The sequence below is a fragment of the Saprolegnia diclina genome, assembly GCF_000281045.1.
Source record: "Saprolegnia diclina VS20 unplaced genomic scaffold supercont1.64, whole genome shotgun sequence".
In the NCBI taxonomy this organism is placed as follows: Eukaryota; Oomycota; class Saprolegniomycetes; order Saprolegniales; family Saprolegniaceae; genus Saprolegnia; species Saprolegnia diclina.
This window is the reverse complement of record NW_008246131.1, coordinates 98,363-124,006: the sequence shown is the minus strand read 5'-3', so window position 1 is coordinate 124,006 and position 25,644 is coordinate 98,363. Positions and strand designations below refer to the sequence as shown.

At 61.5% G+C, this 25,644-nt stretch overlaps 10 protein-coding genes across 10 annotated transcripts; 5 read left to right on the top strand and 5 right to left on the bottom strand.

Moving 5' to 3' along the window:
* SDRG_13885 (hypothetical protein) lies at positions 1 to 684 on the top strand. Its single transcript, XM_008619985.1, has one exon. The coding sequence runs from the start codon at positions 4 to 6 to the stop codon at positions 628 to 630; it is 627 nt and encodes a 208-aa protein (XP_008618207.1). The 5' UTR covers positions 1 to 3; the 3' UTR covers positions 631 to 684.
* Positions 685 to 794: 110 nt separating this feature from the next.
* On the bottom strand, positions 795 to 1,975 carry SDRG_13884 (hypothetical protein). The gene has a single exon (XM_008619984.1). It carries the CDS (start codon positions 1,878 to 1,880, stop codon positions 915 to 917), a length of 966 nt encoding a protein of 321 aa, XP_008618206.1. The 5' UTR covers positions 1,881 to 1,975; the 3' UTR covers positions 795 to 914.
* Positions 1,976 to 2,354: 379 nt separating this feature from the next.
* SDRG_13883 (cytochrome c peroxidase) lies at positions 2,355 to 3,808 on the top strand. The gene has a single exon (XM_008619983.1). It carries the CDS (start codon positions 2,669 to 2,671, stop codon positions 3,683 to 3,685), a length of 1,017 nt encoding a protein of 338 aa, XP_008618205.1. The 5' UTR covers positions 2,355 to 2,668; the 3' UTR covers positions 3,686 to 3,808.
* On the bottom strand, positions 3,778 to 7,312 carry SDRG_13882 (hypothetical protein). Its single transcript, XM_008619982.1, has 9 exons — positions 6,591 to 7,312; positions 6,381 to 6,539; positions 6,180 to 6,334; positions 5,449 to 6,129; positions 5,099 to 5,395; positions 4,865 to 5,031; positions 4,359 to 4,817; positions 4,207 to 4,312; positions 3,778 to 4,165 (listed from the first exon to the last, which is right to left on the bottom strand). Exons 1-9 carry the CDS (start codon positions 7,269 to 7,271, stop codon positions 3,811 to 3,813), a joined length of 3,060 nt encoding a protein of 1,019 aa, XP_008618204.1. The 5' UTR covers positions 7,272 to 7,312; the 3' UTR covers positions 3,778 to 3,810.
* A 74-nt stretch (positions 7,313 to 7,386) lies between these two features.
* Positions 7,387 to 8,870, top strand: SDRG_13881 (hypothetical protein). The gene is made up of 3 exons (XM_008619981.1): positions 7,387 to 7,680; positions 7,726 to 7,993; positions 8,047 to 8,870. Exons 1-3 carry the CDS (start codon positions 7,409 to 7,411, stop codon positions 8,716 to 8,718), a joined length of 1,212 nt encoding a protein of 403 aa, XP_008618203.1. The 5' UTR covers positions 7,387 to 7,408; the 3' UTR covers positions 8,719 to 8,870.
* A 228-nt stretch (positions 8,871 to 9,098) lies between these two features.
* Positions 9,099 to 10,741, top strand: SDRG_13880 (hypothetical protein). The gene is made up of 6 exons (XM_008619980.1): positions 9,099 to 9,318; positions 9,363 to 9,546; positions 9,590 to 9,941; positions 9,989 to 10,315; positions 10,362 to 10,459; positions 10,505 to 10,741. The coding sequence occupies exons 1-6, from the start codon at positions 9,180 to 9,182 to the stop codon at positions 10,695 to 10,697; spliced, it is 1,293 nt and encodes a 430-aa protein (XP_008618202.1). The 5' UTR covers positions 9,099 to 9,179; the 3' UTR covers positions 10,698 to 10,741.
* A 203-nt stretch (positions 10,742 to 10,944) lies between these two features.
* SDRG_13879 (hypothetical protein) lies at positions 10,945 to 12,624 on the bottom strand (the record flags this gene model as incomplete). The annotated part of the gene is made up of 7 exons (XM_008619979.1): positions 10,945 to 11,146; positions 11,194 to 11,291; positions 11,339 to 11,553; positions 11,601 to 11,712; positions 11,755 to 12,106; positions 12,159 to 12,336; positions 12,387 to 12,624. 7 exons carry the CDS (start codon positions 12,622 to 12,624, stop codon positions 10,945 to 10,947), a joined length of 1,395 nt encoding a protein of 464 aa, XP_008618201.1.
* Positions 12,625 to 13,084: 460 nt separating this feature from the next.
* SDRG_13878 (hypothetical protein) lies at positions 13,085 to 16,845 on the bottom strand (the record flags this gene model as incomplete). Its single annotated transcript, XM_008619978.1, has 1 exon — positions 13,085 to 16,845. Exon 1 carries the CDS (start codon positions 16,781 to 16,783, stop codon positions 13,085 to 13,087), a length of 3,699 nt encoding a protein of 1,232 aa, XP_008618200.1. The 5' UTR covers positions 16,784 to 16,845.
* A 2,009-nt stretch (positions 16,846 to 18,854) lies between these two features.
* Positions 18,855 to 22,607, top strand: SDRG_13877 (hypothetical protein). The gene has a single exon (XM_008619977.1). The coding sequence runs from the start codon at positions 18,936 to 18,938 to the stop codon at positions 22,521 to 22,523; it is 3,588 nt and encodes a 1,195-aa protein (XP_008618199.1). The 5' UTR covers positions 18,855 to 18,935; the 3' UTR covers positions 22,524 to 22,607.
* A 396-nt stretch (positions 22,608 to 23,003) lies between these two features.
* On the bottom strand, positions 23,004 to 25,422 carry SDRG_13876 (hypothetical protein; the record flags this gene model as incomplete). Its single annotated transcript, XM_008619976.1, has 2 exons — positions 24,587 to 25,422; positions 23,004 to 24,543 (listed from the first exon to the last, which is right to left on the bottom strand). The coding sequence occupies exons 1-2, from the start codon at positions 25,378 to 25,380 to the stop codon at positions 23,004 to 23,006; spliced, it is 2,334 nt and encodes a 777-aa protein (XP_008618198.1). The 5' UTR covers positions 25,381 to 25,422.
* Positions 25,423 to 25,644: the final 222 nt, after the last annotated feature.

The window sequence follows — 25,644 nt, the reverse complement described above, 5'->3', positions numbered from 1 at the left end:
ATCATGGACGAGATGGCGAAGGTCCTTGCGCTCGGCCAGCAGAGCATCGCCGAGGTGCTCGCCAAGGACGCGAACCAAGACCCGCGCACGACGTGGGGCGAGGCCAAGCTATCGCATGGCGTCCTCGTCTCGCGGGGCGTCGTCGCGGGCAATGCATGGAACTGCATCAAGGCGACGGCGACGATCGGCTGCGCGGCCGAGGTCTTGGCCGCCAAGCTCGCCGACGCCGATGCGATGAGCACGTTTGACGAGATGACCGACAACTGCCGCGTGCTCCGAGACCTCGGCGCGACGTCGATCCGGTACGTGCAGGCCAAGCCCGTGTTCCCAACGACAGCCCGCGACTTCCTTGTCGTGACCTGCAAGCAGGTCGTCGACGACGCAATCGTCATTGGCACCAAGTCGATCGAGCTCCCAAGCATGCCCGAGAACCCATCGTTCGTCCGCGCCCACACGCACATCTCGGGCTACATTCTCCGACCCATCACGGCCACCTCGTGCAAGGTGACGCTGATCGTGCACATGGACCTCGGTGGTCACATGCCTCCGGCGGTCATCAACCTTCTCTCGTCGGCGTCGCCCGTGAAGTTGCTCAACCATTTCCAGCACCTCTACGGCCACGCCGTGTAGACCTAGAAACGCTTCCAACCAGATTCTGGTGATGTGGACTGTTTTCAGATCGCAGCCATGCAGAGTATTCTGGCGCGACCAGAGTCCAGGAGTCGGGCTGGCGTGAAATGTGAGGGGTTATTGGCTTGGCGTCAGAGTGATTTTCGTTGGGTGATCTCATGAGATCCCACTTTTCCCTCTCCGGTTGACGCACATGCGAATAACCCCGGAATAACCCTGACTCTGAGTACTTATAGACGAGTTAGTTAGTTGTACAGAAGTTATTGATGGCGCCTCTTCGCTTTCTACTCAAAGGTGACGCCAAGCTCCGTGAGCTTTTGGAAGGCCTTGGCAAAGTCGGCAAAGAAGGCGTCTTCGTCCTTGGCGTAGAGCTGCACGTACTTTTTAAACTCGGGGTCCCAGAGGAACGCCATGTCGGCCGGCAGCATCATGAGGTCGCCTGTCGGGTCTTCGTACTGCTCCGGGCCCTTCCACTTCTTGATCGTCCACTTGTTCTCGATGAGCTCGCGAAAGTACTCGTTCGAGAACGTCGTCTCTGCGCGGGTCCACGGGCCCGAGTAGCCGCTGCGGCTCGGGTAGCAACGACCAACTGCGTGGGCGCCGACGAGCGCGACGATTTCGCGGTCGTTGAAGCCCATGCGGTAGAAGACATCACGGATGTGGCTGATGGTTTTTGGCTTGGAGCCCTTGTCGGCGTTCGGGAGGCGGTCATCCGGCGTCACGAGCTCGCCGGCCTTGACGTCCTTGCGACCGACGCGGAACCCGACGTCTGGGCCGCCCATCTCGGCGATCGCCACAACGCCAGAGAAGATGATGAGGTCGGCGAATGTGATCTCGGGGTGGCGGGCCTTGATGGCTTCGAGACGCGCCACGGCAATGTCGAGGCCCGCGTTGCCGCCGTGGGCGCTCTCGGGCTTGTGGCGGATGGTGCCGCCCTTGGAGCCGCCCGAGTGGTCGTGCTTGCTGTAGCTGCCCGACGAGTGCCACGCGAGGCGGACGAAGGTCGGGCCCATGGCCGGGTCGTCGTCCATGAGGTCGACAATCTCCTTGCGGATCTGGTCGAGGTTGGGCTTCTTCGCCTCCTTGGCGTGCAAGAGCGAGACGGACGTGGCGGTCGTCACGAAGAAGGCGCCGACAAGCGCCGTCGTCGGCGACGCGAAGACTGGCCGCCGGGCTGTCGACACGCTGAGCGAGCGGGCAAAAGCTCGCGGCGCAGCGCGGGTGGCGCGGGCGAAGGCGGTGCGGAACATGTTGGTACTGGGTGTATTAATAGTTGGTGGCGAAATGCAGAATGAGCTACGGAACAAGCGGCCCACGACCAAGATCGCGAGCAATCCGATGGCCCTCGGAACAACGCTTGATCTTGAGACACGCTCGTCCATGGATATATCGAATGATGGTCATGACTTTCAAGTGCGCGCACTGATGGCTCCAGTTCCATACAAATAGCATGACATAGGTCTTGGCGAATCGGAGGTGCGCGAAGTCTGCGACATGTACGACTTTGCCCCAGACGGCAAGCCCATCCATGGATCACACGGCGAAAGATCGCGACGTGGCCCAGGAAGGTTCGCGATGCGGCTCTGACGTGGCAGCGACGCGTGACGTTCAGCAGTACAATCGCTGCATCTCGGCTGGCGAAGCGATGACCTGGCGACCACATGGGCGCCAAGATGACGCTTCTGGCGTCTGGCACAGCCTCTGGCAAGCGCCAGGTCGCGATGTGTATGGCATGCATCAAGGAGAAAATACGTAGATGAGCAAGGCAGGTAGCTGGAGTGTTATGCGTGCGAAGCTTGCGCAGGTCGACGCCGGAGCCGTTGCCTTCAACGTCCCGATCCTTCGCGTGGCCAGAAAGCCTGACCAGGTTGCACTTGGGTGCAAGGTGTGCTTTTCATGTAAAAGCGCACCTGATTCTACATCGAGATACAAACAACAAGTAATTGGTGCGGGTGCAGCTGCGTCCTGCGCGATCCAGGTGCGCCTTGAAGGAAGATCGTACTGACGCCACATTTGCCAATTCGCCTTCGCCAGCAACATGTTCCGCAACGCTGCGTCCCGCGCCACCCGGATCGCCGCCCGCGCCGGCGCGCCCCGGCTCCTCGCCCGCTCCATGAGCGTCGCCGCCCGCCAGAGCTCGGCCTCGAAGGCCACGGCCATGGCCGGCGCCTTCCTCGTCACGACCGGGGTCACGGCCTCGCTCCTCCAGGCGCAGGAAGCCAAGGTCAACCTCGAAAAGATCCGCAAGGAGATTGTCGACCTCATTGACGACGAGCCGGCCATGGGCCCGACCTTTGTGCGCCTCGCGTGGCACTCGTCGGGCAGCTACAGCAAGCACGACCACTCGGGCGGCTCCAAGGGCGGCACCATCCGCAACGAGCCCGAGATCAACCACGGTGGCAACGCTGGCCTCAACCTCGCGATCGCCCGCCTCGAGTCGGTCAAGGCCCGCCACCCCGAAATTTCGTACGCCGATCTCTTCATCTACTCGGGCGTCGTTGCGATCGCCGAGATGGGCGGCCCCGAGGTGCCCTTCCACCTTGGCCGCAAGGACGCCAAGGTGGGCGAACAGGTCACGCCCGATGACCGTCTTCCTGCCGGCGACAAGGGCTCCAAGCCATCGACGATTAGCCACATCCGTGATGTCTTCTACCGCATGGGCTTCAATGACCGCGAGATCGTCGCGCTCGTCGGCGCCCACGCGGTGGGTCGTTGCTACCCGAGCCGCAGCGGCTACTCGGGCCCGTGGACCCGCGCAGAGACGACGTTCTCGAACGAGTACTTTCGCGAGCTCATCGAGAACAAGTGGACGATCAAGAAGTGGAAGGGCCCGGAGCAGTACGAAGACCCGACAGGCGACCTCATGATGCTGCCGGCCGACATGGCGTTCCTCTGGGACCCCGAGTTTAAAAAGTACGTCGAGCTGTACGCCAAGGACGAAGACCTCTGGCACAAGGACTTTGCCAAGGCCTTCCAGAAGCTCACGGAGAACGGCTGCGACTTTGCCAAGTCGGGCTGGCGCCGGTACATCTTTTTTGGTCCGCGCAGCGACTAGAGTCGTAGTAGGAGCCACTCCATGTAATCTTCACTAAGAGACGATGCTGCTGTGGTCTGAGCCAGGTAGTCACGTATGCCATCTCGGCTCGATGCGACGAAGAAGAAGACGATTGCATTGCCATCTCATCGCTGCTTGTCACGAAAGCCGTTGCGGACAACAACGTACTCGGAGAACGCCTGCGTCGAGATGAACGACGTCCGGAACGGCCGCATGGCGAGCGGCGAGAGCGCGAGGTACCCAGCCTCGTCGAAGAAGACGACCTTTTCCTGGTACTGGTCGTCCCAGAGGTAGCGGAACCGGCCAAAATGCACGTCGGCGCCCTCGTCGTTGTCGCCCGTCCCGATGAGCATCTCGACCGCCTCTTTGAACGCGAGGCGGATGCGCACGTCGGGAAACGGCGCCACTTGGCGCGGGAATGAGCTTCCAAACACATGGTCGCTCTGCGTCACGTGGGCCTTGAGGCAGCTCCGGAGCGTCCTAGCCGTCGTTAGTCCTTCGCGATACCAAGTTCGTCGTACGAGTGAAGGCGTTTCCACACTGGCGTTGGAAGCCCGACCGGAATCTCGCCTTGCACGACCATGCTCGTGTCGAGATCGACGCAGAGCACTTCGTCGCCGAGCTCGCCTACCGCAGTCTATCAAGTTGATATGGTACAAACAAAACGGCGTACTGAGGAGGCTGGCGTCGAGGAGGTCCTTCTGCACGCCAAAGAGAAACGGCGTCGGGCACTGGAGGTAGTCGAGCATGCGGCCGGGGAGCACGGGCACGTACACGTGCGGCCAGTTGAGCGGTGCAATCAGCGTCCGGAGCGTCTCGGCCACGAGCGCCAGCACTGTGTACTGCGACGAGATGAGCAGCACCCGACACTCGAGGAGGACGGCCGTAAAGACTGTGAGCACGTTCGACACGTCGAGCGTGTCAAAGAGGAGGTGCAGGGAAAAGCCAAGCGGCGGCAGCGAGGCGACGAACGACGGGAGGACGTCGACGACCGGCCGCGAGATGGCCGAGACAACCGCTTCGTCCAAGTGAAACGACGACGTCGACGTCGACGGCGCAAGGCTCTTGTACGCTTCTCCGAGTCGATCGCGGAGAGTGTCAAAGAGCGGGAACATTGAGAAGACGGCGACACCTACGATGAGCGTTATATAACTGACAGTGCCGATCGAGTATATAGACCAAAGGGAATGTAGTACGATGCGCCCTTCGCATCGTCGCGGAACGGCTTGAAGAGCGTGAGGACTGCGCCAAAGAGCTCTGTTTCGCCCGTGAGCGCGCGCGTGTTGAACGCGATTGGGTCGGGCGTCGCGTGACTGAGCATGACGCACTGACTCGCGTCCTTGCACCTTATCACCCGCCATATCAGATATCCGGTACCAGATTCTAGATTCTGGATTCTAGAATCGAATGTACCATGGCACGAGGAACGACTCGATCGTCTGGTCGAGGTCCATGTGCTCGTCGTACGAGATCCACTGCAGCTCAAACGTGTGGCCGTCGGCGCGGAAGACCGACTCGAAGCTCACGATCGAGTAGACCCACGACTTTGGCATCTCGAGCAGCGACGGGCGCGGCCGCTCGGGCGCCATCACGGGCGGGTGAGCGCGGAGACCGTAGTGCAAGAGGAGCTCCGAGAGCCGATGCACGCTGTCGTCCGAGTTGCTGCGCGGGTACAAGGCAAATTCCGCGTACGCTGGGCTCGCGATAAACCTACAATTCATCACAAATCAAATTTTCCGAATCGATGGGCACATTCGACGTACCGAAAGTAGAGTTCTTCGTAGTTTTCCTCGAGCTTTTCAAAAATGGCTTCTTGTTCCTTGTGGAGCCGCGTATGGGCCGCCGAGACGGACGCTTCCAAATCGGTAAAGTCGTCGTTGCCGTCAAAGTACTTTTGCCGAATGTACTGCAGCATCGCGACCGCGTCCGACCCGAGCTGCATGCGCGTCTTGCGCGGCAGCTTCGAGTCGGCGTACTGTCGGTAGAGCCGCTTGAAGTCGTACTGGATCTCCATGTACAAGGCGACTTCATTGTGGTACTGGTGCTGGAAGAGGAAGAGCCAGAAAAAGTTGCACAGCAGCCGGTTGAGCAGAATCGCGTCGAGCGGCAGGAGCGTGCGCTCGACGCTCGCGAGCATGTCGGCGTACAGGTCGGTGGTCCGGAACGACGGAAACGTCAGCATCAAATGCTGCTTGACGTTGCGTGCGATCTGGTCGAACGCATGCAGCGCCGCCTCGCCGCCGTTGTGAATGTCGGCTTGGACAGTTGGGAGGTGGACGACCATGTCGTCACCGACGTAGAACTGCGAGCCGGCCGTGACGTACTTGAGCAAGAGCTTCTGGCCGTACGTCTGGAGCAGGCTCTTGTTCTCGTCGCTCATCGCGAGGAGCGACTTGGACGATGCGGTCATGTCGGGTCGCTGCACCACCATGCGCCAAAACACACTACCGCCATGCGTTGATGAGAGATGGCAGGAAGGATGCGATGATCGTACCGGTACTCGTCAAGGCTGCAGAGGAAGAAGAGCTTGCACTGGTCTTGCTCGGTCTTGAGCCACGAAGCGTAGTAGCGCATCATCTTGGGTGTGTTGACGACCTCTTCGAGCGCGACAAGACTCAGTGGCTCGATCGGGTGGGACGTTTGCGGGTCCTAGCACCGGAAAATGAGCTTTGTCGCGCGGAGGCGGTGGACAAACCTCACGATTCCACTTGGCAATCGTGTTGGGCAGCTGCAGCACCTTGCCCCACGACGTGGGCACGCTCTTGACGTTGGTGCTGTAGTGGTCGTAGAGCCATCGGTTCCATTTCTGCAGCGTCGAGCCTTCGGGGTGCCCGGCCGCCGCTGCAATCGCTGCCTACGCTCCTTGTCACGCTCTTCGAGCTACGAGAGGATGACGACGACGTACATCGAGGGACGACCCCTTCTTGAACGAACTCGAGTGGTTCGCGGCGAGCTGCGCCTTGGAGGCTTCGAGGAACCGCGTCGCCTTGAGCTTGACTTGCTGCGCCCAGCGGGACTTGGCCTGTCGCTGCTTGAACTCGTTGTCTTCCGACATGATCGAGTTGGACCGCTTCTCGTGCATGATGGTCTCTTCGTCTTCTTCGTCGAGCACGGCCGAGAGGTCCGTCTCGGAGATCTCTTCAAGCATCATGCTTTCGCGCGCCGAGTTGGACGCACGGTACATGCGGTTGGTCAGCGTCGAGCGCGACGTGGCAAACTCGTGGAGCGACCGCGACGACGCGGCAAAGTCCAGGAGCGATCGCGACGAGGCGCCAAAGTCGTGCATCGACCGTGACGACATGGCAAAGTCCGTGAGCGACCGCGATGACGAGAACTCCCAGCCGTTCGTGTCGTAGTCGCTCGTGTAGCTCTCGAACGACTCGCGGAAGATGTCTTCGGCGTGGATCATGCCATCGGTCGGCAGCTCGTCAATGGGCGGGCACAGCAGCGACGCCGAGGGCCCGGACCGCAGCGACGCTGGCAGCGGGATCATGTCATGGGCCACCGATGGGTTCGACGTCCGCGCGTTGCTGCGCGAGCGCGATGGACCGGACGAGAGGTCGCTCGACAGGCGGTCCCGGGGCATGGCGTGGGGCGGCTTGCGCAAGATCGACTCTGTCGTCAACCTCTACAAAGCGATATTCCCTCTGAGATTCGATTGTCTAAGGTGGCATTTTTCTTGGTTTCGGCACTCGAGACGTGGCATTTGCCGCGACAAGTAGCATGACGCTACGAAAAGCGGACCTGCTCCGGCGCAACCTGCAGCTCCTCGGGTACGATGGCGGGCTGCAGCTGACGGCGCCAACAGAGACAGATGTACTCTGCGCACTGCACTTCCTCTGCCTGCAGTGCGACGCCAGCTTTGAGGCCACAGCCCGCACGCTCTTCCCGCTCACGCCCAGCACCAAGACGACGTTGAAGAAGCTGCTCCAGCAGCAGCTCGAGCCGCTCGTGCTCACCAAGCGACTGCCCATTGGCAGCAGCAACATGTCTCGGTGCGCTTGCCGCAGTCGGCAAAACAGGCCATGACCATTGCGTAGGCTGGCGGCGATCGCGACGCAACCGACACGCGCCGTTGATCTCTTGTGGCGGCTCTCCACCATCGCCATGCAGTCGCTTGCCGGGGCTCCATCGCTGCATAGCCCAACGCTTCAAAGCGCGCAGCTCCTTCAGACGCTCCAAGCCAAGGTCGCAATGAAGACCCGTCAGATTGAAGCCGCGACCCACCGCCGACGGCGCCTGCAAGCCGCCTGGCAACGCAAAGCAAACGAGATCACACGCGACATGGCCGCGATCCAAGACCAAGAGGTACTGCTGGCTGTCTGTGCATGCTACAGGAGACGAAATCGAAGCGCACGTAGCGCCACCGTCTCGCCGAGTACGCTGCGTGGAAGGACCACGTTCCGCCCGGGGTGCTTACCGAGACGGGTCATCGCGACCGGCAAGAGACGTTCGAGAAGCTACTGCAGCAGTGGCGCGACGTCGACAGCGCCTTGGCGCAGTGCCCCGTCCATGACTTTGCCGGCGTCCTCCAGACCGTCGAGGCGCACGCACGAGCACCGCCGGTGCTGCAGTCCAAGCACGCCGGCGGCATCCTCGGCGCGCTTGAGGCCACCACCCGTGCAATCCAAGCGCTACACAACACGCTCCAGGGCCGTAGCGGAGCCGCCTCACTCTCGCCCCGAGCGACCTCGACACTGGCGTCGGCTGTGGAGCAGAGCCACTTGCACGTGCTCGCTGGGTCCGCTCTTTGCGACAACATTGCACGTTTAACCGCCGAGTTGGCGCGAGACCCGACACAAGAATCTGACGAAGCAGGGCCGCTCTGCCCACCGACACCGATGCTGCAGTACGACTTGACGAGCTCGGCGCGGCCGACGACTCCGCCGAGCACGACGTCGTCGGACGCGCGGCTGCGCCAAGTCACGAGCTCGATCGAGCGACTGAGCTGGCATGCGCGCTCGGATCCGCAGCGAGTTGCAGACGACGACGACGATGTGGACGTGCCGACCCAACGCGCGCTGCAGTTCTAGCTTCGTAACCGTTGGACCGTCCCAACGTGAACGCTATCTATGCCATGTGGCAGACGCAGCATAAGGACCCACCTTGTCAACGCCAAGGACCACAAGAATACCTGCCGTGGTACATACGTCGTGACGGTGGCAGCTGTCAACGCGATGGTCAACGCAAGCTACTTCGCGGAGGAGGATGCTCTCGGAACACACCGTCTTACGAGCTGAGAGCTGGCGGTTCTTTCCAGCAATCTTCGAGCTAGGACTACCTTGGTGCAACAGCCAGGACATACGAGTCATGACGCACCCACCGTCACCTTTGCAGGACGGAGCGCAAATGGCCGCTACTTCCCGCCTACTCGTTCTAGCCGTGCCACGTCATATCCGGATACCGTTATCCGGATAACCGGGCCAAACTGGTGGCGTTGCGCAATCAGCTTGGCGGTCAATCGTCCGAGACTGCGCAATCCCGAATATCCCCAATGGTCGACTCGAAGGCCGTGGTCGCCGACCTCCAGGCGTGGCTGAGCAGCCACGGCGTCTCGCTCCAGCACTTCAACATCGTCTACTACGGCCCTGGCGAAGGCCATGGCGTCGTCGCGGCCAAGGACTTTGCCCAAGGTACAGTGTAGGTGACCGCCGCCGCCTTGACGAATGCTCGGTAGGTGAACACACGATCGACATCCCGTTCAAGCTCACGATGAACGTGCAGTCGGCGCTAACCTCGGACCTGGCGCCGATCTTTCAGCAGGATCACATTTTGAGCCTCCCGCCGGACGAGATTCTTGCGCTGCATCTCATGTACGAGCGCCAGAAGGGCGACGCGTCGTTCTGGGCGCCGTTCATTCGGTACGCATCGATGGCTTTCCATCCGATACCATCGCCTATGTAGGAGCATGCCGCAGACGTTCGACACGCCCATCTTCTGGCCCGACGCCATCTTTAACGAGCTCCGAGGCACGAACGTCGCGCTCCTCGGCAGCATGATGCGCCAGCAGATCATCGCCGACTACACATCGATCCACCGGCCCATCTTCCAGCGGTACTCGTCGCTCTTCAAGAGCGAGAACCTCTCGGTCGCCGACTACAAGTGGGCGCTCAGCGTCATTTGGAGCCGAGCGTTTGGCGTCGTCAAGGACGGCGAGTACCTCCATGTGCTCTGCCCGGCCATGGACATGTTCAACCACGACGTGCACATTACGGCGCCGCTCGACGCTTTTGTCAACTACGACGACAAGACGCAGGTCGGTCCTCTTCATCACTCGCCATTCTCCGAACGACATGCCTGTAGCTCATGAGCCACCGCGTGCACCAAGCCTGCCGCGCCGGCACGCCGCTCAACATTAGCTACGGCCCGTACTCGAACGCCAAGCTGCTCTACTCGTATGGCTTTGTCGTGCCCGGGAACCCCAACCGTGGCATTGACTTTTGGCTCAACATTCCGGCGTCCGACCCATATTACAAGCTCAAGAAGTCGCTTCTCGATGCAAGCGCACTCACGGCGTCGCAGACGTACGACTTTGAAGGCACGCTGCTCGGGAACGGCGTCTCGGAGCGGCTACTCGCGACCCTGCGCATCATCCTCATGCACGAGACCGAGATCGTCCACCGCAACAACGTATGTACCACATTGCGAGCGGTTGAGGAGGCTCAGACATGCCTAGGCCTTTCAAGGGCGTATGATTACGCGCCGCAACGAGCTCGCCGTGTACGACAACTTGATCTTGTCGTGCCGCCGCAAGCTGCAGACGTTTACGACCACGTACACCGCCTCTGAAAAAGTATCAATGTTTCAAGTTGCCCGTAGGTTCAAGCAAGACGAAGAGCTGCTGGCCGCGGGCACCAACAACAATGTGTACCTGACGTTTGCGCTCCAAGTGCGCATCGAGGACAAGCGCACGCTCCAAGACACGATCGTGACGCTCTCCAAGTGGAAGGAATTTCTGCTCCACCAAGACGAGTCGTCGACGGCGTACCCGCCCTCGGTCGTTGTTGTTTAGGGTTAAACGCAAACCTAATTATCGCCTGGACACTATCGTTCGTCTATCTGCTGTCGACCTCTGTGCGGGGTGGACATGAAGCCACAGTAGTGGGTAGGGTTACTTTGATACCCACTGGTTCGCATGCATCTTTATATTAATCTTAGGAGTCGACTAACTCTTACTACTTCATTCTACTACTACTGGTACTGAAATTGCGGAGGGTACCGCCCCACTTCAAGAGCAGCGGGGCGGATAAATACTAAAGCTACAAGGCCATGGTGACGTCGTGGGGCGGGTACACGAGCGTGTCAGTGTCTTGCTTGATCATGAGGTAGTCACTCCACTGGTTGAGCGTCTCAATCGTCTCAACCAGCACGCGCTTCTCCTCCATGCGCACTTGGAGCGCCATCTGTAGCCGGTTGCCCATCGCCATGCCCGACGCCAGTAGTGCGTCGTCTTGCTTGAGCCTACGCGTGCCACGTCACGCACTATCAGTGTATCAAGTCGGACGTACGTGCACGTGTACGACTGGAGCTTTTGGCGGCAGGCCGCAATGAGGCTGTCGTACACGAGCATCTCGTTGCTGCGCGAAATCATTTGGCTCTTGAACGCCTACTCCTTGTCCTCAGCACCCACCCTCTCAGAACGGAGAGGCTTACGTTGTTGTGGGCGTCGATCTCCGTCTCGTGCATGCGGATGATGCGGACGGTCGCGAGGAGCCGCTCCGAGACCGCGTGGCCGAGCAGCGTGCCCTCAAAGTCGTACGTTTGCGCCGCCGTGAGCGCGTTCGAGTCGAGCAGCGCCTTCTTCAGCCGAAAGTAGCGGTCCGAGCGCGGAATGTCGAGCCAAAAGTCAATGCCGCAGTTGAGATTGCCTGCACAATGTGGGTTTTGAGTTGCTGTTGAGAAAAAGAAAATGGACCTGGCACGACAAAGCCGTAGGCGCAGAGGAGCTTGGCGTTCGAGTACGGGCCGTAGCTGATCGTGAGCGGCGCCCCGGCCGCGACAGCGTCATGCACATGGTGTTCCAGAGTCTACGAGATATGTAGCCTCAATGTACAAAGATGGCAAGGTACCTGCGTCGACGCGTCAAACACAATGACTTCGTCGAGGGGGACGTGGAGGTTGACGTCGTGCGTGAGCTGATCGAGGCCCGGGCAGAGCACTTGGAGGTACTCGCCGTCCTTGGTGATACCAAACGCCCGCGACGAGAGCACGCTGAGCGCCCACTTGAAGTCGCCGATCGAGACGCGGTCAAGCGGAAACATCTGCGGGTACCGGAGGCAGATCCGGTGGTAGATGGTCGTGTAGTCGGCGACGAGTTGCTGCCGAAGCACGTTGGTGAGCATCGCGACGTTGGTGCCCTTGAGCTCGTGGAACTCGGCGTGCGACCAGTAAATCGGCGTGTCGAAGCTCGCCGGAAGGCTCCTACGCCATACGGTGCAGCATGAGACGTCGGCGGTGCTCGTCACGTCGGTACCGCAGAAACGGCGCCCAAAACGACGCGTCGCCCTTGAGCCGCTCGTACACGAGATGCAAGACGAGCACTTCGTTGTCGAGGAGCGTCGACTCGCGCTGTAGCAGCGGCGCGAGGTCCGACGACCGCGCCGAGTGCACGTTCATGGTCAGCGCAAACGGTACGGCGAGCGAGGTGGCGCCTAATCGTATGCTTCAGCCTCGTGTACCATCGATGTGCGCACGCGGGTACCTTTGGTCAAGGCGGTTTGGGCGACGGCGCCAGCGCCAAACGCCACGCGGTCGAGGTCGACCTGGTGGTGCAGAAGCCAGTTCCGGAGATCGGCCGCCGCCGCCGCCGTCGGCGTGTGTAGTAGTGAGGGCGGTAGTCGCGGCGGCGCCGATAGCAGCGGCGGTAGTAGCGTCGCCGACGTCGGCGTCGAGGCCAAGGTGGACGGGAGGAGCGGGCAGTGGTCGCCGAGCGGTGGCATGGGGCAAGGACGGGATCTGAACTGCATCCGCATGAACGGGCGTAACTTCATACAGCGCTGTGATTGGCTGCTTTGTCATCGCGGGTAGGGGTCCTCGGTGATTGCGCTGTCGCTGGGCCCAGAAGAATCGTGGAAGCTCGCGATCGATCCGTGGCCATCAACCGTCGCCGGCCGCTGCTTGATGTCGCACCTCGCGCGCTGGTGCACGTACCGGCGACGTCCTCCGCATGACGAGGACGATGCTTGGCGACGCCATGGCGGCGACATCTGCCGTGGCCCATCGCCTTCCATGCGCATCGCAGCAGATGATGCCAGCCGATGATGGCGCATTCGCCGCTGAACAAGCAGGTAGCGAGGCGCAACCGCGGCCTGTCTCGTGCTCTCATACAGGCCCAGGCACGTCGACATCATGGAGTGGGGATCGGTATACGGTGTATGACATAGGTTAAGTAGAGCGTCTTTACGCCACGACGGTCTTGGTCTTCTTGCCTTTGAGGAAGCTGAGGATGATGGGCTTGGCGCCGGCCCGGAGCTGCGTGAGGAGGCTCTCGTATGGCACGTCGCGGATGCTCTGGTGGTTGACCTTGACGAGCTTGTCGCCGCGCGAGACCTTGATGCCGAGCGGCGACCGCTTGGCGTTGAAGCGTCCGATCACCGAGTCGCCGGCCTGGACCTTGGCCACGTACGGGAATGGGCCTTTCTTCGCCGCGTTCTTCTTGAGCGCGACGCCGAGGCGGCCGCCGTCCCAGATGACGTGGAAGAGCACCGCGCCGTTGAGCAGCGTCACGGACGACGTGTGATACGAGCGGACACTCGACTCGAAGCTCAGCACGAGCGGGCGCGACGCTTGGGCGAGGAGGTCGCAAATGACCGGAAACTCCATTTGGCCAACAGCATTGCCGTTGATGGCGAGGAGCACATCTTGCTCGTGGACGTTGACCATGCCGGGGTTGTGGTAGGCCGAGATCTTGGTCACCACACAGCGCGCAGTCGTCGCGTCTTGGCGCAGCGCGAGCCCGAGGCTCTTGTCCTCGAGCCAGAGCACGTCGTACAACTTGGCCGACGACGTCGTACTCGAGGCCACGCGCACGAGGCCGGACGCCGCCTTTTCAAACTCAAACAGCGTCGGGTGCGCGACCGGCGGAAAGAAGAAGCAGCGGCGGCAGCCCCCGACCGAGATTGGCATCGAGGTTGGCACCATTGGCGGGCGGCCGTCGATCGACACGAGCGTATCTCCGGCCGTGACCTGCAACACGTCGGCGGTCGTGCTCAGCGTCGGGTGCACACGGTGGACGAGCACGTCGCCGTTGCTGACGTCCAGCGTGACCCCGAGGCTGCCGCCCGCTTCGACAATGACCGAGTACGCGGTCGTCGACGCCGCGAGCGAGAGGCGCGTGCTGCGACGGTCGACGAACGAGATCGAGTCGTCGTCGTCCGAGTCCGACTCGCTAAACTCTTCCACAAACACACTTCGCGCCGGGCGGGTGCGCGTCGGGAGCACCGGCACGGCCGCCAGCGCCGCTGCCTCGGCCGCCCGCTTGGCTGCCGCGGCCTCGCGCGCTGCGTTCAGCAGCGGCCGGATGCGGATGCGCACTTGGTGCATGCGAATGATCGACTGGAGGCGAATGGTCGCGGCGACGGACCGCTTGGCCTGGACTTGCTTGCGGGCGAGATGGCAGCGGATCGCGCACTGCAGCGTGAGCACGGCGCGCTGCACCTTGCGGTACCGGCGGCGCGCGAGGAACCGGCGAATGGCAGCTTGGGCGACGATCGCACTGGCGCGCAGACGCTCGTAGTGACGCGCTTGGCGTCTTGCGCGGAAGGTAGCTTGGAGGCGAACGACCCCGGCCCGAACCCGACAGTAGACAACACGGGCCAAATAGCCGCGCACGACGCGCTGCATGGTGATGACGGCCTTCCCAAAGAGTGCTTCGCGCACCTCGTTGAGCTGCGTGTAGACGCCGAGAAGTAGAAAGACCTTGGTCAAGCCGACCTGGAAATTGTCGCGGCCTTCGTTCGCAAACTGGATCGGCGGTGCGTTCGGAGGCTGGAGGAACGTGCCGGCGCGGAAGGCAGCGACGATCGCCGACGCGGTGCCCCGGAGGTTCTCCTTGTCCAGCGCCACGGACGGCGTCAAGCAGAGGTACGAGTGCACGAACGCCGCGTGCGGGAAGCGGATAGGGTACCCCGTGCGCGAGATCTTGGCGGCTTCGAGGACACCGGAGCACCGGAGCTGCTCGGCGACGCGGTCGACGGTAAAGTCGGTCGACGACGCCGCGTCATTGGGCTTGATGCACCGGATAAAGTGGGGCGCGGTCAAATGCAATAGCGAGAGCAAGCTCGCGAGCTGCGACTTGAACTTGGCGACGACCGTCGACGGCTGCTTGGTCACAGCACTCGAGCCGGCGGAGGCCGTGAAGAGCGTCTGGAGCAGCGGCGTCGAGGACGACGCGAGGTACCCGACCGCCTCGGTGTGCGCGTGGTCCTTGTTCTTCTCGCAGAAGCCCGCGGCGGCGTACGGCACGGCGCCGGCGTAGTGCGCAACGACAAAGAGCTGGACGCCGCGCTGCAGCTTGGAGACATGCAGGTGCGGCGTCGACGCAAAGCTGTCAAAGTACGTGGTGAACAAGCTCACGTCGTTGCCGTTCGGGAGCTTGCACTGCTCGTCCAAGAGCGCAAAGAGGCCCATCGGGCGCACCGACTCGAACATGGTGACGACCGCGTCGTTGTTGGGGTACTCGACAAACGTCCACGGGATCGCCTCCTTGACGTACTCCTCCTGCTCCTTCTCAAAGACAAACTGCGAGAAGAGCTGCTGGAGCTTCTCGTTGGCGTAGTTGATGCAGAGCTGCTCGAGCGAGTTGGTCGCAAAGATCTCGAAGCCAAAGATGTCGACGACACCGATGAAGCGCTCCTCCGTCGGCGGAACGTACCCGATCGAGACGTTGATGCGGTCGACGAGCCAGTCAAAGAGGTGCGAGTAAATGGTCTTGGCCATGACGTCCCGCGTCACCTCGGCCTTCTCGGGCGAGAGCAGCACCGTGATCGCGTCGCCACCAGCTCGGATGTCGCGGCTGCACAAGTTCTTCTGCAGCGTGGCCTTGTCGACACCGAGGAGGCAGCTCGCCGACGCCAGTGCACTCTCGTTTGAGATGCGACAGCCTTCGTTCTCGCCGTCGAGCGGGACAAACGTTATGTTGCCAAGGTGCAGGACGGCGGCCACCAGCGCGAGCACACTGCGCTGCTCCTCGTCCGACATGCCGATCGTCGTCATCGCGTGGCGCGTCTTGGTGTACTGGTCGCCGTCGTCAACGCCGTCCTTGCGGTCCACGCACTGCGTCTGGTTGAGGTACTTGTAGTCCTCGACATGTGTCAGACTGAGCGCAGCGAGCTCGTCGGGCGACGCGCCACGTAAGAGCTCGTAAAAGATGTGGTAGTTGCGCTCGCCGATCGACTGCGAGACGAGCCGGACGCGTTCGAGGAGGTACGTGGCGATCGACGCACCGAGGAGCGTCCCGTCCTTGGCAAAGCCGAGGCGAATAAACTTGCCGAAGCGGGACGAGTTGTTGTTGCGGTTGGTCCGGGCGTTGCCAAAGGCTTCGAGGATCGGGTTGGACTCGAGCACGCGGTTGCGCACGTTCTCTCGCTCGGCAGCGTGGCCATTCTGCGTCGTCGCCGACGAGACCGATGCGAGGTAGTTCATGATGATCTTGGTCGTCTCGGTCTTACCCGCGCCCGACTCGCCGCTCACAAGGATGCTTTGGTTTTGCACAGCAATCGTGGGCGACGCCTCGGCGCGCAGCGCATCGAGCACGTTCGAGTTGGCGAGCGACGCGTCCACCCACGTGTCCTTGTTCATATCGCGAAAGGCCGTGTCGGCGACCGCGTAAATGTGCGGCGGCAGCTTGGGCAGCTTCTCGCCGTGGACCCTTCGGTTGCCGTGCTCAATGTACAAGCCCTTGGTGTGCTCGTCGTAGATGTGGGGCATGGGCGCAAAGGGGTTGATGGCAACGAGGATCGCGCCCGTGCTCGTGTAGATCTCGTCGTGCTCGAAGCGCCGCTGCAGCGCATGGAGGATCGTGGCTTCATCGAGCGTCACGAGCAGCGTGAGGTCGTCGACGGTCGCGGACGCCTTCTTGGACCGGCCGCGGCTGAGCATCGTCGACGCAGACTTTTTCTGCCCCTCACCGGCTGCGTGGCGAGGCGTATTATTTTGCACGCGATTGTGATCCCATACAATTCCAAGGTGTTTCCAGAGGGCATTTAAACGTTTACATTGTATGAGACACTGCGGCAATGAATTTCGTATTGCGCAAGGCCATTGGCCAATTTTTGGTGCGCAACGCGATGCCATTGGTTAAAATCTCGGAGCGGATCAACCTCGTTGCCCGATTGTGCTGCAAGCTTGCTGGATGCACAGAGTGTCGCTCCGATGTAGGACAATGGACCCCTGTCAGAAGCAGAAGATCGTCGCTGGGCGAGAAAGACCCGGAAACCACCGTGCTGTCCTGATGCGCAGGTCATGCGCGTGACACGCTGGGCGTTGAAGAGACTTGCACCGAACTCACCAAGCTGGTCATGGTACAGACTGTAGTGGGCGATAGCCTCGCAGTGTGATGCGGCTGACAAGTTGTTGCGGAAGCGTGACGTGGGCCAGAACAACGGGTCACGGAGCCAGTACAGGAACCAAGGGTCTGTTCAACGGTTGCTTGGCCCTTGGTGTGGCATAAGTCCCAGTCATGAGTCCTCGTCATAAGTCCTCGTGCACGCGATGATACCACTAGCCTCAACACGCTGACACTCGTCTCACATCGGGCAATGCGAGAATCGATTTGCATGGCCCCGAGGAGCTCTGTCCTGCGACTCGTGCCACGCAAGGCGGTTGGTTCGTCGATCTTGGGGCGCGCTTCGCTTTGATAGCGACAACCTCTGTCAAATCGTTGTTTAGATATCGATTTAGAAGAGGTGACCATACGTGGCAGGCGGAGTGAGAGGCCAGGCAACCTCCGATCGATCGCGAGTCTGGCCAAGACCACTGGCTTTGGCGCCTTGGCGTCGTGGGACCGTCGTGTGGAATACAGTCGTGTTGAGGTGCGCACGTATCTACATTCAGGCTACACTGAGCGATGTAGTTGCCGACCTCTGATGTGAAAGCACTGGGATCGCAGAACCACACCTTCGTGGCCGGTTCTTCCACGTAGATTGTTCCATCGAGGAGGCAGCGAGCTTTTGCCCACCCAAGGACCAAGCATCACATAGTAGTGTACACATCTGTAGTAGCTTCCAGATCTGTTTCTATGCACAAGTCGCGACGCGTATATAAATCCAGGAAACGCTGGCTTACCAAAACCACGTTTCCGTCGTTGGATTCCCGCCAAAACCAACGCACGAGCACTCCCTGCTTGCTATTCGCAGCTCTTCAATAACCAAAAACCGACTTGTAAGTTGGGAAAAAATATGGGTCGGTCCGCCGTTGGACATGACCAACGCAATCTCTTGTGGACAAGACGGTCGTTGGAATGGCCATCGGCCTCTCGACGGCGATTGGCAACCGTGACGAGCAACTTGTTGCGACCGTGGCCAGAGTCTAGCGCTGCACCACTGGCGCTGCACGGGAATTCAGCGGCGGTGCCGGCGTAGAAACCTCGCTTGAGCGCTGCATTACAGCCTGGATAAGTGATTGCCCATATATGCGTTGTGGGAGGTCGAAGGACGTCGCCAACTTCGATTCCCGCGGTCCATGAAACCAGGCGCGTCGGATCAGAGTGCGCGCGGCAACCGTGTGTCTCTTCCGTCGACCACTCTGGGCAACCGCATCGCTGTGAATCCAGCTGCCGATGTTGCGAGTCATTGACCTCAAAATGAACGCAGTTGCGGTCTCGGTCCGACCACCAGCCCCCGGATGCTAAACAAAGTACACGGTAACGTGTACGTTGGCGGATGATGCCCACTCTTGTGACCCACCTCTGCATTCCACGTCGTCGCCTGGTGACCAAAGGGCGGCAGCGAAGCGCGAACACAAGTTCGTGCGATCGCCAAAATGGACCCGTCTACATGACTCACCGCGACCCGCGGCCTTGAATTCACCAGGAAGCACCTGCAAGTTCTGCAGCGTCGTTGCCTGGCGCCACACCAACGCCGTCTCTGGGCGTCGGTCGCCAAAGCTGGTCTGTGGTCTGTGCCGGTCGCCATTGCTGGTGTCAAAATCGAAGTAACAGTCGAAGTTGCGAGTGCTGAACTCTTTCTGGGAGGTTTTGGCCGCGCGAGTGTCTTTTCCTGCCAGCCACCGTCATCTCATTTGCCGGAGCATCATGTTGGCGGGCGCGGTCGAGGACCTGACGTCGCTCGTGCAGCTGGACGAGGCTTCGATCCTCGCCACGCTGCGCGCGCGCTTCGACGCGCAGGCCATCTACACCAGCACCGGCGCCGTGCTCATTGCCATGAACCCGTTCACGCCGCTACCGCTCTACGGCCACGAGGTCAAGGCGCGCTACATGCAGCACGGCCGCAAGCGCGCCCGCGGCGAGCGCATGGAATCGACATTGCCGCCTCATATTTATGCGATTGCTGACCGGGCGTACCGCGAGATGCACACTGTGCCCGGTCGCGACCAGAGTATCCTCGTGAGCGGCGAGTCGGGCGCCGGCAAGACCGAGACCACCAAGTGCATACTCAACTACGTGACGGCGCTGACATCCGAGTCGTCGAGCGACCTCGCCCAGCGCGTGCTCGAGTCCAACCCGATCCTCGAAGCCTTTGGCAACGCCCGGACCAACCGCAACAACAACTCGTCGCGGTTCGGTAAGTTTATTCGCCTCGAGTTCGAGTCGATCGGGTCGCTCCTTGGCGCGTCCATCTCGACGTACCTTCTCGAGCGCGTCCGGCTCGTCTCGCAGGCCAAAGGCGAGCGCAACTACCACATCTTTTACGAGCTCTTACGTGGCGCGTCGTCCGACGAGCTCCATGCGCTGGGTCTGACGCATGTCGAGGACTACAAGTACCTCAATAGCGGCCAGTGCTACGACCGTCGCGACGGCGTCGACGACAGCGATCAGTTCGCCAAGACGCGCCATGCGATGACGGCCATCGGCATGGACGCATCCGAGCAGCACGACGTCTTGCAGCTCATCGCAGCAGTTTTGCACCTCGGCAACGTGACGTTTGCAAAGAAGGACGGTGAAGCGAGTGCGCTGCAGCACGACGCGGACGTAGCGGCCGCCACGGCGCTGCTGGGTATCGACGCCAGCAGCATGGAGAAGGGCGTGACGACCAAGAAGATCAAGGCCGGCGGCGACCACATCACAACGTCGTTGAGCGTGCTGGAAGCGGCGACGACCCGGGACGCGGTCGCCAAGGCCATCTACGCGCGCGTCTTTGATTGGCTCGTCGAGCGCATCAACGAGTCGATGCGGTACAGCAGCTCGACGCGGCGCACCGTGACGGCGCCCCGCTTCATTGGCGTCGTCGATATCTTTGGCTTCGAGATCTTTGCGACCAACTCGCTCGAGCAGCTCTGCATCAACTTTGCCAACGAGAAGCTCCAGCAGCTCTTCGCCAAGTACGTCTTTGAGATGGAGCAGAAGGAGTATGCGGCCGAGGCGATACCGTGGACGTTTGTCGCGTACCCCAACAATGACGCGTGCGTCGTCATGTTTGAAGCGCGGCCAACCGGGCTCTTTTGTCTGCTGGACGAGCAGTGCGTCATTCCGCGCGGCAACGACGCGCAGCTCGCGGCCAAGTACGCCGACGTGGTCGCCAAGCGCCATGCGCACCTCGCGACGACCAAGCTCCAGCAAGCGCGCGCCCAGTTTACGATCGCGCACTACGCGGGCGCCGTGGTGTACTCGGCCGACGGCTTTTGCGACAAGAACAAGGACCACGTGCACTCGGACGTCCTCGCTTTTCTGCGCACGTCGAGCAATGCGTTTCTCGTGTCGCTCTTCCCTGTGGTCGCCGCCGAGTCGAGTCGCCCGACGTCGCTGACGGCCAAGTTTCAGGTCCAGCTCGCGTCGCTTCTGACCGTCCTCAACGCCACCGCACCCCACTTTGTACGCTGCATCAAGCCCAACGACGAGCTGCGACCGAGGGTCCTTGACGCGGCCCGGGTCGCCGAGCAGCTGCGCTGTTCCGGCATTCTCGAGGCCGCGACGATCGCGCGCTCCGGGTACCCGATCCGCATGCCACATGCCACGTTCGTGCACACGTACGAGTGCCTCGCGCCCCGGGGCGCCCGGGACAGTGTCGCCGCCATGGTCGCGCATTTCGTGCGCCTGTTGCCGCTGACGACACCGCCCCACGCCCAAGTCGGCCGCACCAAGGTCTTTCTGCTCGATGGCCTCTACCGCCTACTCGTCGGGCTGCGCCGGCTTCGGGCAACCGTGGCCGAGCGCGTGATCCACCGGTCGTTGGCACAGTACGTGGTTCGAAGGCGACAGCGGCGCGAGCGTGTGGCCGCTGCGCTTCTCTTGCAGGCATTTGCCAAGATCGTTGTGGCCAAGACTGAGCGCTGGCGGCGTGCGCGCCTGGCTCGCGTCGCTGCCGGTGGAAACAAGCTCACCAAGGCGGTACTGTCGATTCGGTTTCATACGTGGCGGAGCGCCGTGCAAGCACTCGCCCTCGCTGCGGCCAAGGCGGCCCAAGCGCTAGCCCAAGCCCAAGCTCAAGCTCAAGCCGAAGCGCGCGCCCAAGCTCAAGCCCTCGCCCAAGCCGAGGCCGACGCGGCTGCTGCCGCTGCCAACGCCGTCGACGACGACGGCACGTGCGACGGCACCAAAACCGAGTCGACGCGGTCGTCGTTGGACGAGCTCGAGAGCGAAGACACGATCACGAGTCCGATCATCGAGTACGAGATCGTGTGGGAGTGCGGTCGGCTCGGCATTCATTTTTCGGTTGACAACGAGACGGGCCGGCCCAAGGTCGACCGGATCCACACGACGCTGAGCCAGTGCGCCGACTTGCACTTTGTGTCATGCGGGGACGTGCTCGTGGCCATGAACGGCTACGCGATCGAGCCGCCGCCCAACAACGGCCAGCGCTTCTCCAACGCGACGATCCAACCGGTCATTGAGCGGCTGGGGACGACGGCGAAACCGGTTCGTCTGCGGCTCATGCGGCTGAGCGCTGACCCGCCGTTTCTGCGCACGACGCTCAACGGGCTCACGTTCGACGAGTACGAAGTGCTTTGGCAGCGCAATGCGTTCCCGTCGCTCTCGCTGGACTTTGACTACGATCCGGTGAAGAAGTACCCGCGCGTCCGGTCGATCGCGCGCATCAACGCCAAGATCCCCGGCATTCTCAGTGTCCGCAACGGCGACCACCTCACCCACGTGCGCGACGTTCCGACGTACAACAAGTCGCTCCAGCACACGCTGTGGGAGCTCAACCAGCGCGGGTCGAGCACGACGATCCTCCGGTTTCAGCGCACGGAGCACAACAAGCACGAGAACGCCGACCGGCTCTCGACAGGCGACTCACTCACCGAGTTTTGGCGCAACTCGTCGATCGTCTTGTCGCCCGAGCCGAGCAAGCAGTTTAGCTTTGGCCCTGCGGACCGCTGGAGCTGGAACCCGAGCGATGAAAAGTACTGGTACCACATCATGTGGACCGACGACGACGACAGCCTCGGGATTTCGATGCGCCAGCCGCGCCTCCGCTTCTACCTCGAGGTGACGTCGATCAAGACGACGGGCGCCGCGTACCGCCAGCGCCACCACCCGATGCGCCAGGTCGGCCTCGGCGACGCGTGGGTCTGCGTCAACCACCAAGACATCCGCCACATTGGCCACGACGCAGCCTTCCGGTACCTCCGCGAGGCGCCCAAGCCCGTGCTATTGACGTTCCAGCGGCACCCGAAAAACATGGGCAACGTCGCGGGCCGCCGCAGCCGTGTCTCGGCCTAACCTTGTCGTCTCGTCATTATTTAATAACGTTCTCCTTTGGACAAGTATCAATCTATCAGCGTGTCGTGAAACGGTTGGCAAAGATACGTCCACCTCGTCATTGATTGGGCAACCACGCCGGTGCGCTTCTTGAGATTCAGGTGCTGTTTGTAGCATGCCAGTGCTAGTAATCACACGCAATCCGCACCCGATGCACGATTAGGTGCCTCTTTACAGACGGCAAAGTCGACTCAGTGGTCATGGTGCACAGTACGCGTCTGGACGAGTGAGTCAGCGCACGATGACGCCCGCATAGAGGCCCGCCATGCACTCTTGTGCATTCCCCCAGAAGGCGCAGTCGAAAGCAAGTCGAGTGTCCAATGCTCCGAACGACGACGGATCGCACATTGTTTGCGCTGGATCCACCAAAACTCTTCTTTGAAGTGAAATTATTGATACGCAGTAGATATCGCACGGTACACAGCGCTGGTTTTCTAGCCTTTAAGCGTGCCGTGGGCGCTTCGCTGCAGGCGATGTGGCATCGACTGGAATGACTCCGAGTCTTGCAATGCAGCGGGCGAGGTGCGCTTGGTCGTTCTGGGTGCGCGTGTACTCGGCTACCGAGATGCCGGCTGGTGGCGGTAGCTTGAGAACGCCATCAAGGTCCCGGTTCGAGCACTTGGCCTCCAAGAGAACGTCAGAGTGGGCAGCGAGGCACTTGCGGACGGCTTTGCAGAGATCCCAAGCGTCCGTCCTGAGAGGCAAGTACGATCGCGCGCCGTCTTGAAGAAAGGCAGCGACGTCGCAGCACTCGACGCAGTGCTCTGGATCGATGGCCATGTCGGTCATCTCGTGCGCAGGCCCGAGTGCGATCGGGGCGCGGGCGGCTCGCAGCCTCCCCAAGCACTCTGATGTCAGACGCGCACTGCCATGGCGACGGCCGAGCTGGTCGACCATATACGTGGCAACGGGGTAGAGCCGGTAGAGCGTGGCGTCGACCGTAGTCGGCAGCGCCGCCAGCCAAGCTGTAGTAAATGCCAGAATTGCATCCGGTGCCAACGTTGCGAGCAAGACGAGTGCGTTCTTCGTCGGCTCGATGCGCGACAGTACCACAATGCGTTTCTCGGCCGATTGCCCTTGCGCTAGATCGCAAAATTGGTCTTGAAATCGCGCAAGCGACGGCGCAAGGTCGACAAAGTGGGCGGTCACAAGGGCTTGGAGGGACGACGACACGGGCATTTTGACAAAGGCGTACACGAAACCGGTCGAGAGACCCCACCGACGCCAAAGCAGCGATAAGAACTCAGCCGTGCAGCGACAAGTCGTGTCGAGGACGACCAACAAGCTTGCAAACGACTGCGGGCTCATGACCCGCCGCAGCGACGTCGTGTCGGTCATGTAGCGTATGCTATACGCTGTGGGCCGACTCGGTGCGGGCAACGCATCAAAGGTAGCGAGGAGGGCATCGGCGAACGGCGCTAATTGCATCTCCGGGCGACTTGCCGCGACATTGGGTAGTGCCTGCGAGAGGTACGCCAGCAGCGCCATTGTGTCATCACCGTACATGCGCTGGACAGCGACAAGGGCCGACCGGCGCGGACGAATGTAGTCGTCCACGACCGAGAGAAGCGTCGGTGGCAAATGCGCGCCGAGCCAGTTGTCACTCGGGTCCTCGGGAATCGAACGCTCGACGTGCGCGCCAAGCAGTAAAAGGTCGCACAAGAGCGCCGTGCAGGCGCTCGCTCCGGTGCAGCGAAGCTTGAGGCGACGGTGGTGGACTAGAGTCGACCACGCAGCTTTGAGAAACTCGCCAAAGCAAGGCTGGCGCACCGCAGCGCACACGGGCTGCGTACTGATACCCGCCAAGCTCGAGAGCAGCTGCAGCAGCGGGCCCGTCACCGAGCAGATCCAGCGCTGAATGAGACCCATCATGGCGTCCGCGAGCAGCATCCAGCCAAACGTACTCAAGAGCGAGTGCACGACCGGCGCGACGACGTCGAGCGGCGTGTTGGGCGTGATGGTGACAGCGTCACGTAAAAAGCTGATGACGAGGTCGACGTCATTGAGCGTGACCAGCAGCGCACCCATTTGTCGTGACGTACGTGGTAGTGACGGGCTCCGTGTCGAACACGAGGAGCTCTAGGATTGGCTCGATCGTTGGGATCGGATGCTCAAGATCGCCGCAGCCAAAGACTGCGACGGTGCTTTGCGCCAAGTCGCGCACCGAAGCATACCCGAGAAGGTCCGCCGCCGGGTCCTTGATCGCGTCTTGCAGCATCTTGAGTGCAGAATGGACACCGTTGATCTCGGCGCGGTACTTCTTGGGCCAGAAGAGGACGCTGGTTGCTGGGATCGATATGCGCTCGAGCGGACCAGTTGTCTCGGGAAAGGCGTGGGCGCCTCGGGTTGCGAGCATGAGGCGCATCGCAGCTGGAAGCGGACACGCGGGATGCTCGTTGAAGCGCGCGATCGTGTTGATGTATTTGTACCGGGGCTTGTCGTAGTCCCAGTCGTCCTCGTTGCCACTATCATAAGGCAGCTCTGCGTCGTAGTCGCGCTCCTTCTTGAAGCTGACGAGGACGACGTCGTAGGCGCCGGTTGCCAAGAGCACGTCGACCAAGTACTTGTCCTTGCGTCCGAGCTTCTCCCACAAAAGCTTGTGGTTGATGGGCTTGAGCTCACACGCGATACGCCGGTGCTTATGCGTCGGCCGCGCCGCCAGCGTCTTGAACGCTTCGATGGCCCGGATCATCGCCGGCGGCTTCGGCGACCGCGGACCTTCAAGGTCCACGAGGTTCAGAACTAGAGCGTAGCGGCAACCGGACGTCAAGCGCGCCGACGTGATCGTGGTCTGGAGATATGTCACGGCGATGTGCATGAGCGTTGTTGACGGCGGCGCGTCAAACCGCTCGGCGGCGTCGCCATGCGCGAACGTGATGGCACCGCCCTTGCGCGCCGAGGGCAAGACGATAATGACCGAGCCAAACGTATTGGGCGTCGTAGCGTGGGCCTTGAGGACGTCACCAGACCCAACAGCGTCGATCACGAGGTGCGAGAGCGTCACGCCAACAGCCGCGGCTGTTGGTATGCTGAGCAACTGGCGGGCTGGGGCAAGAACGGCGGCACTGATGGTCGCCCACCA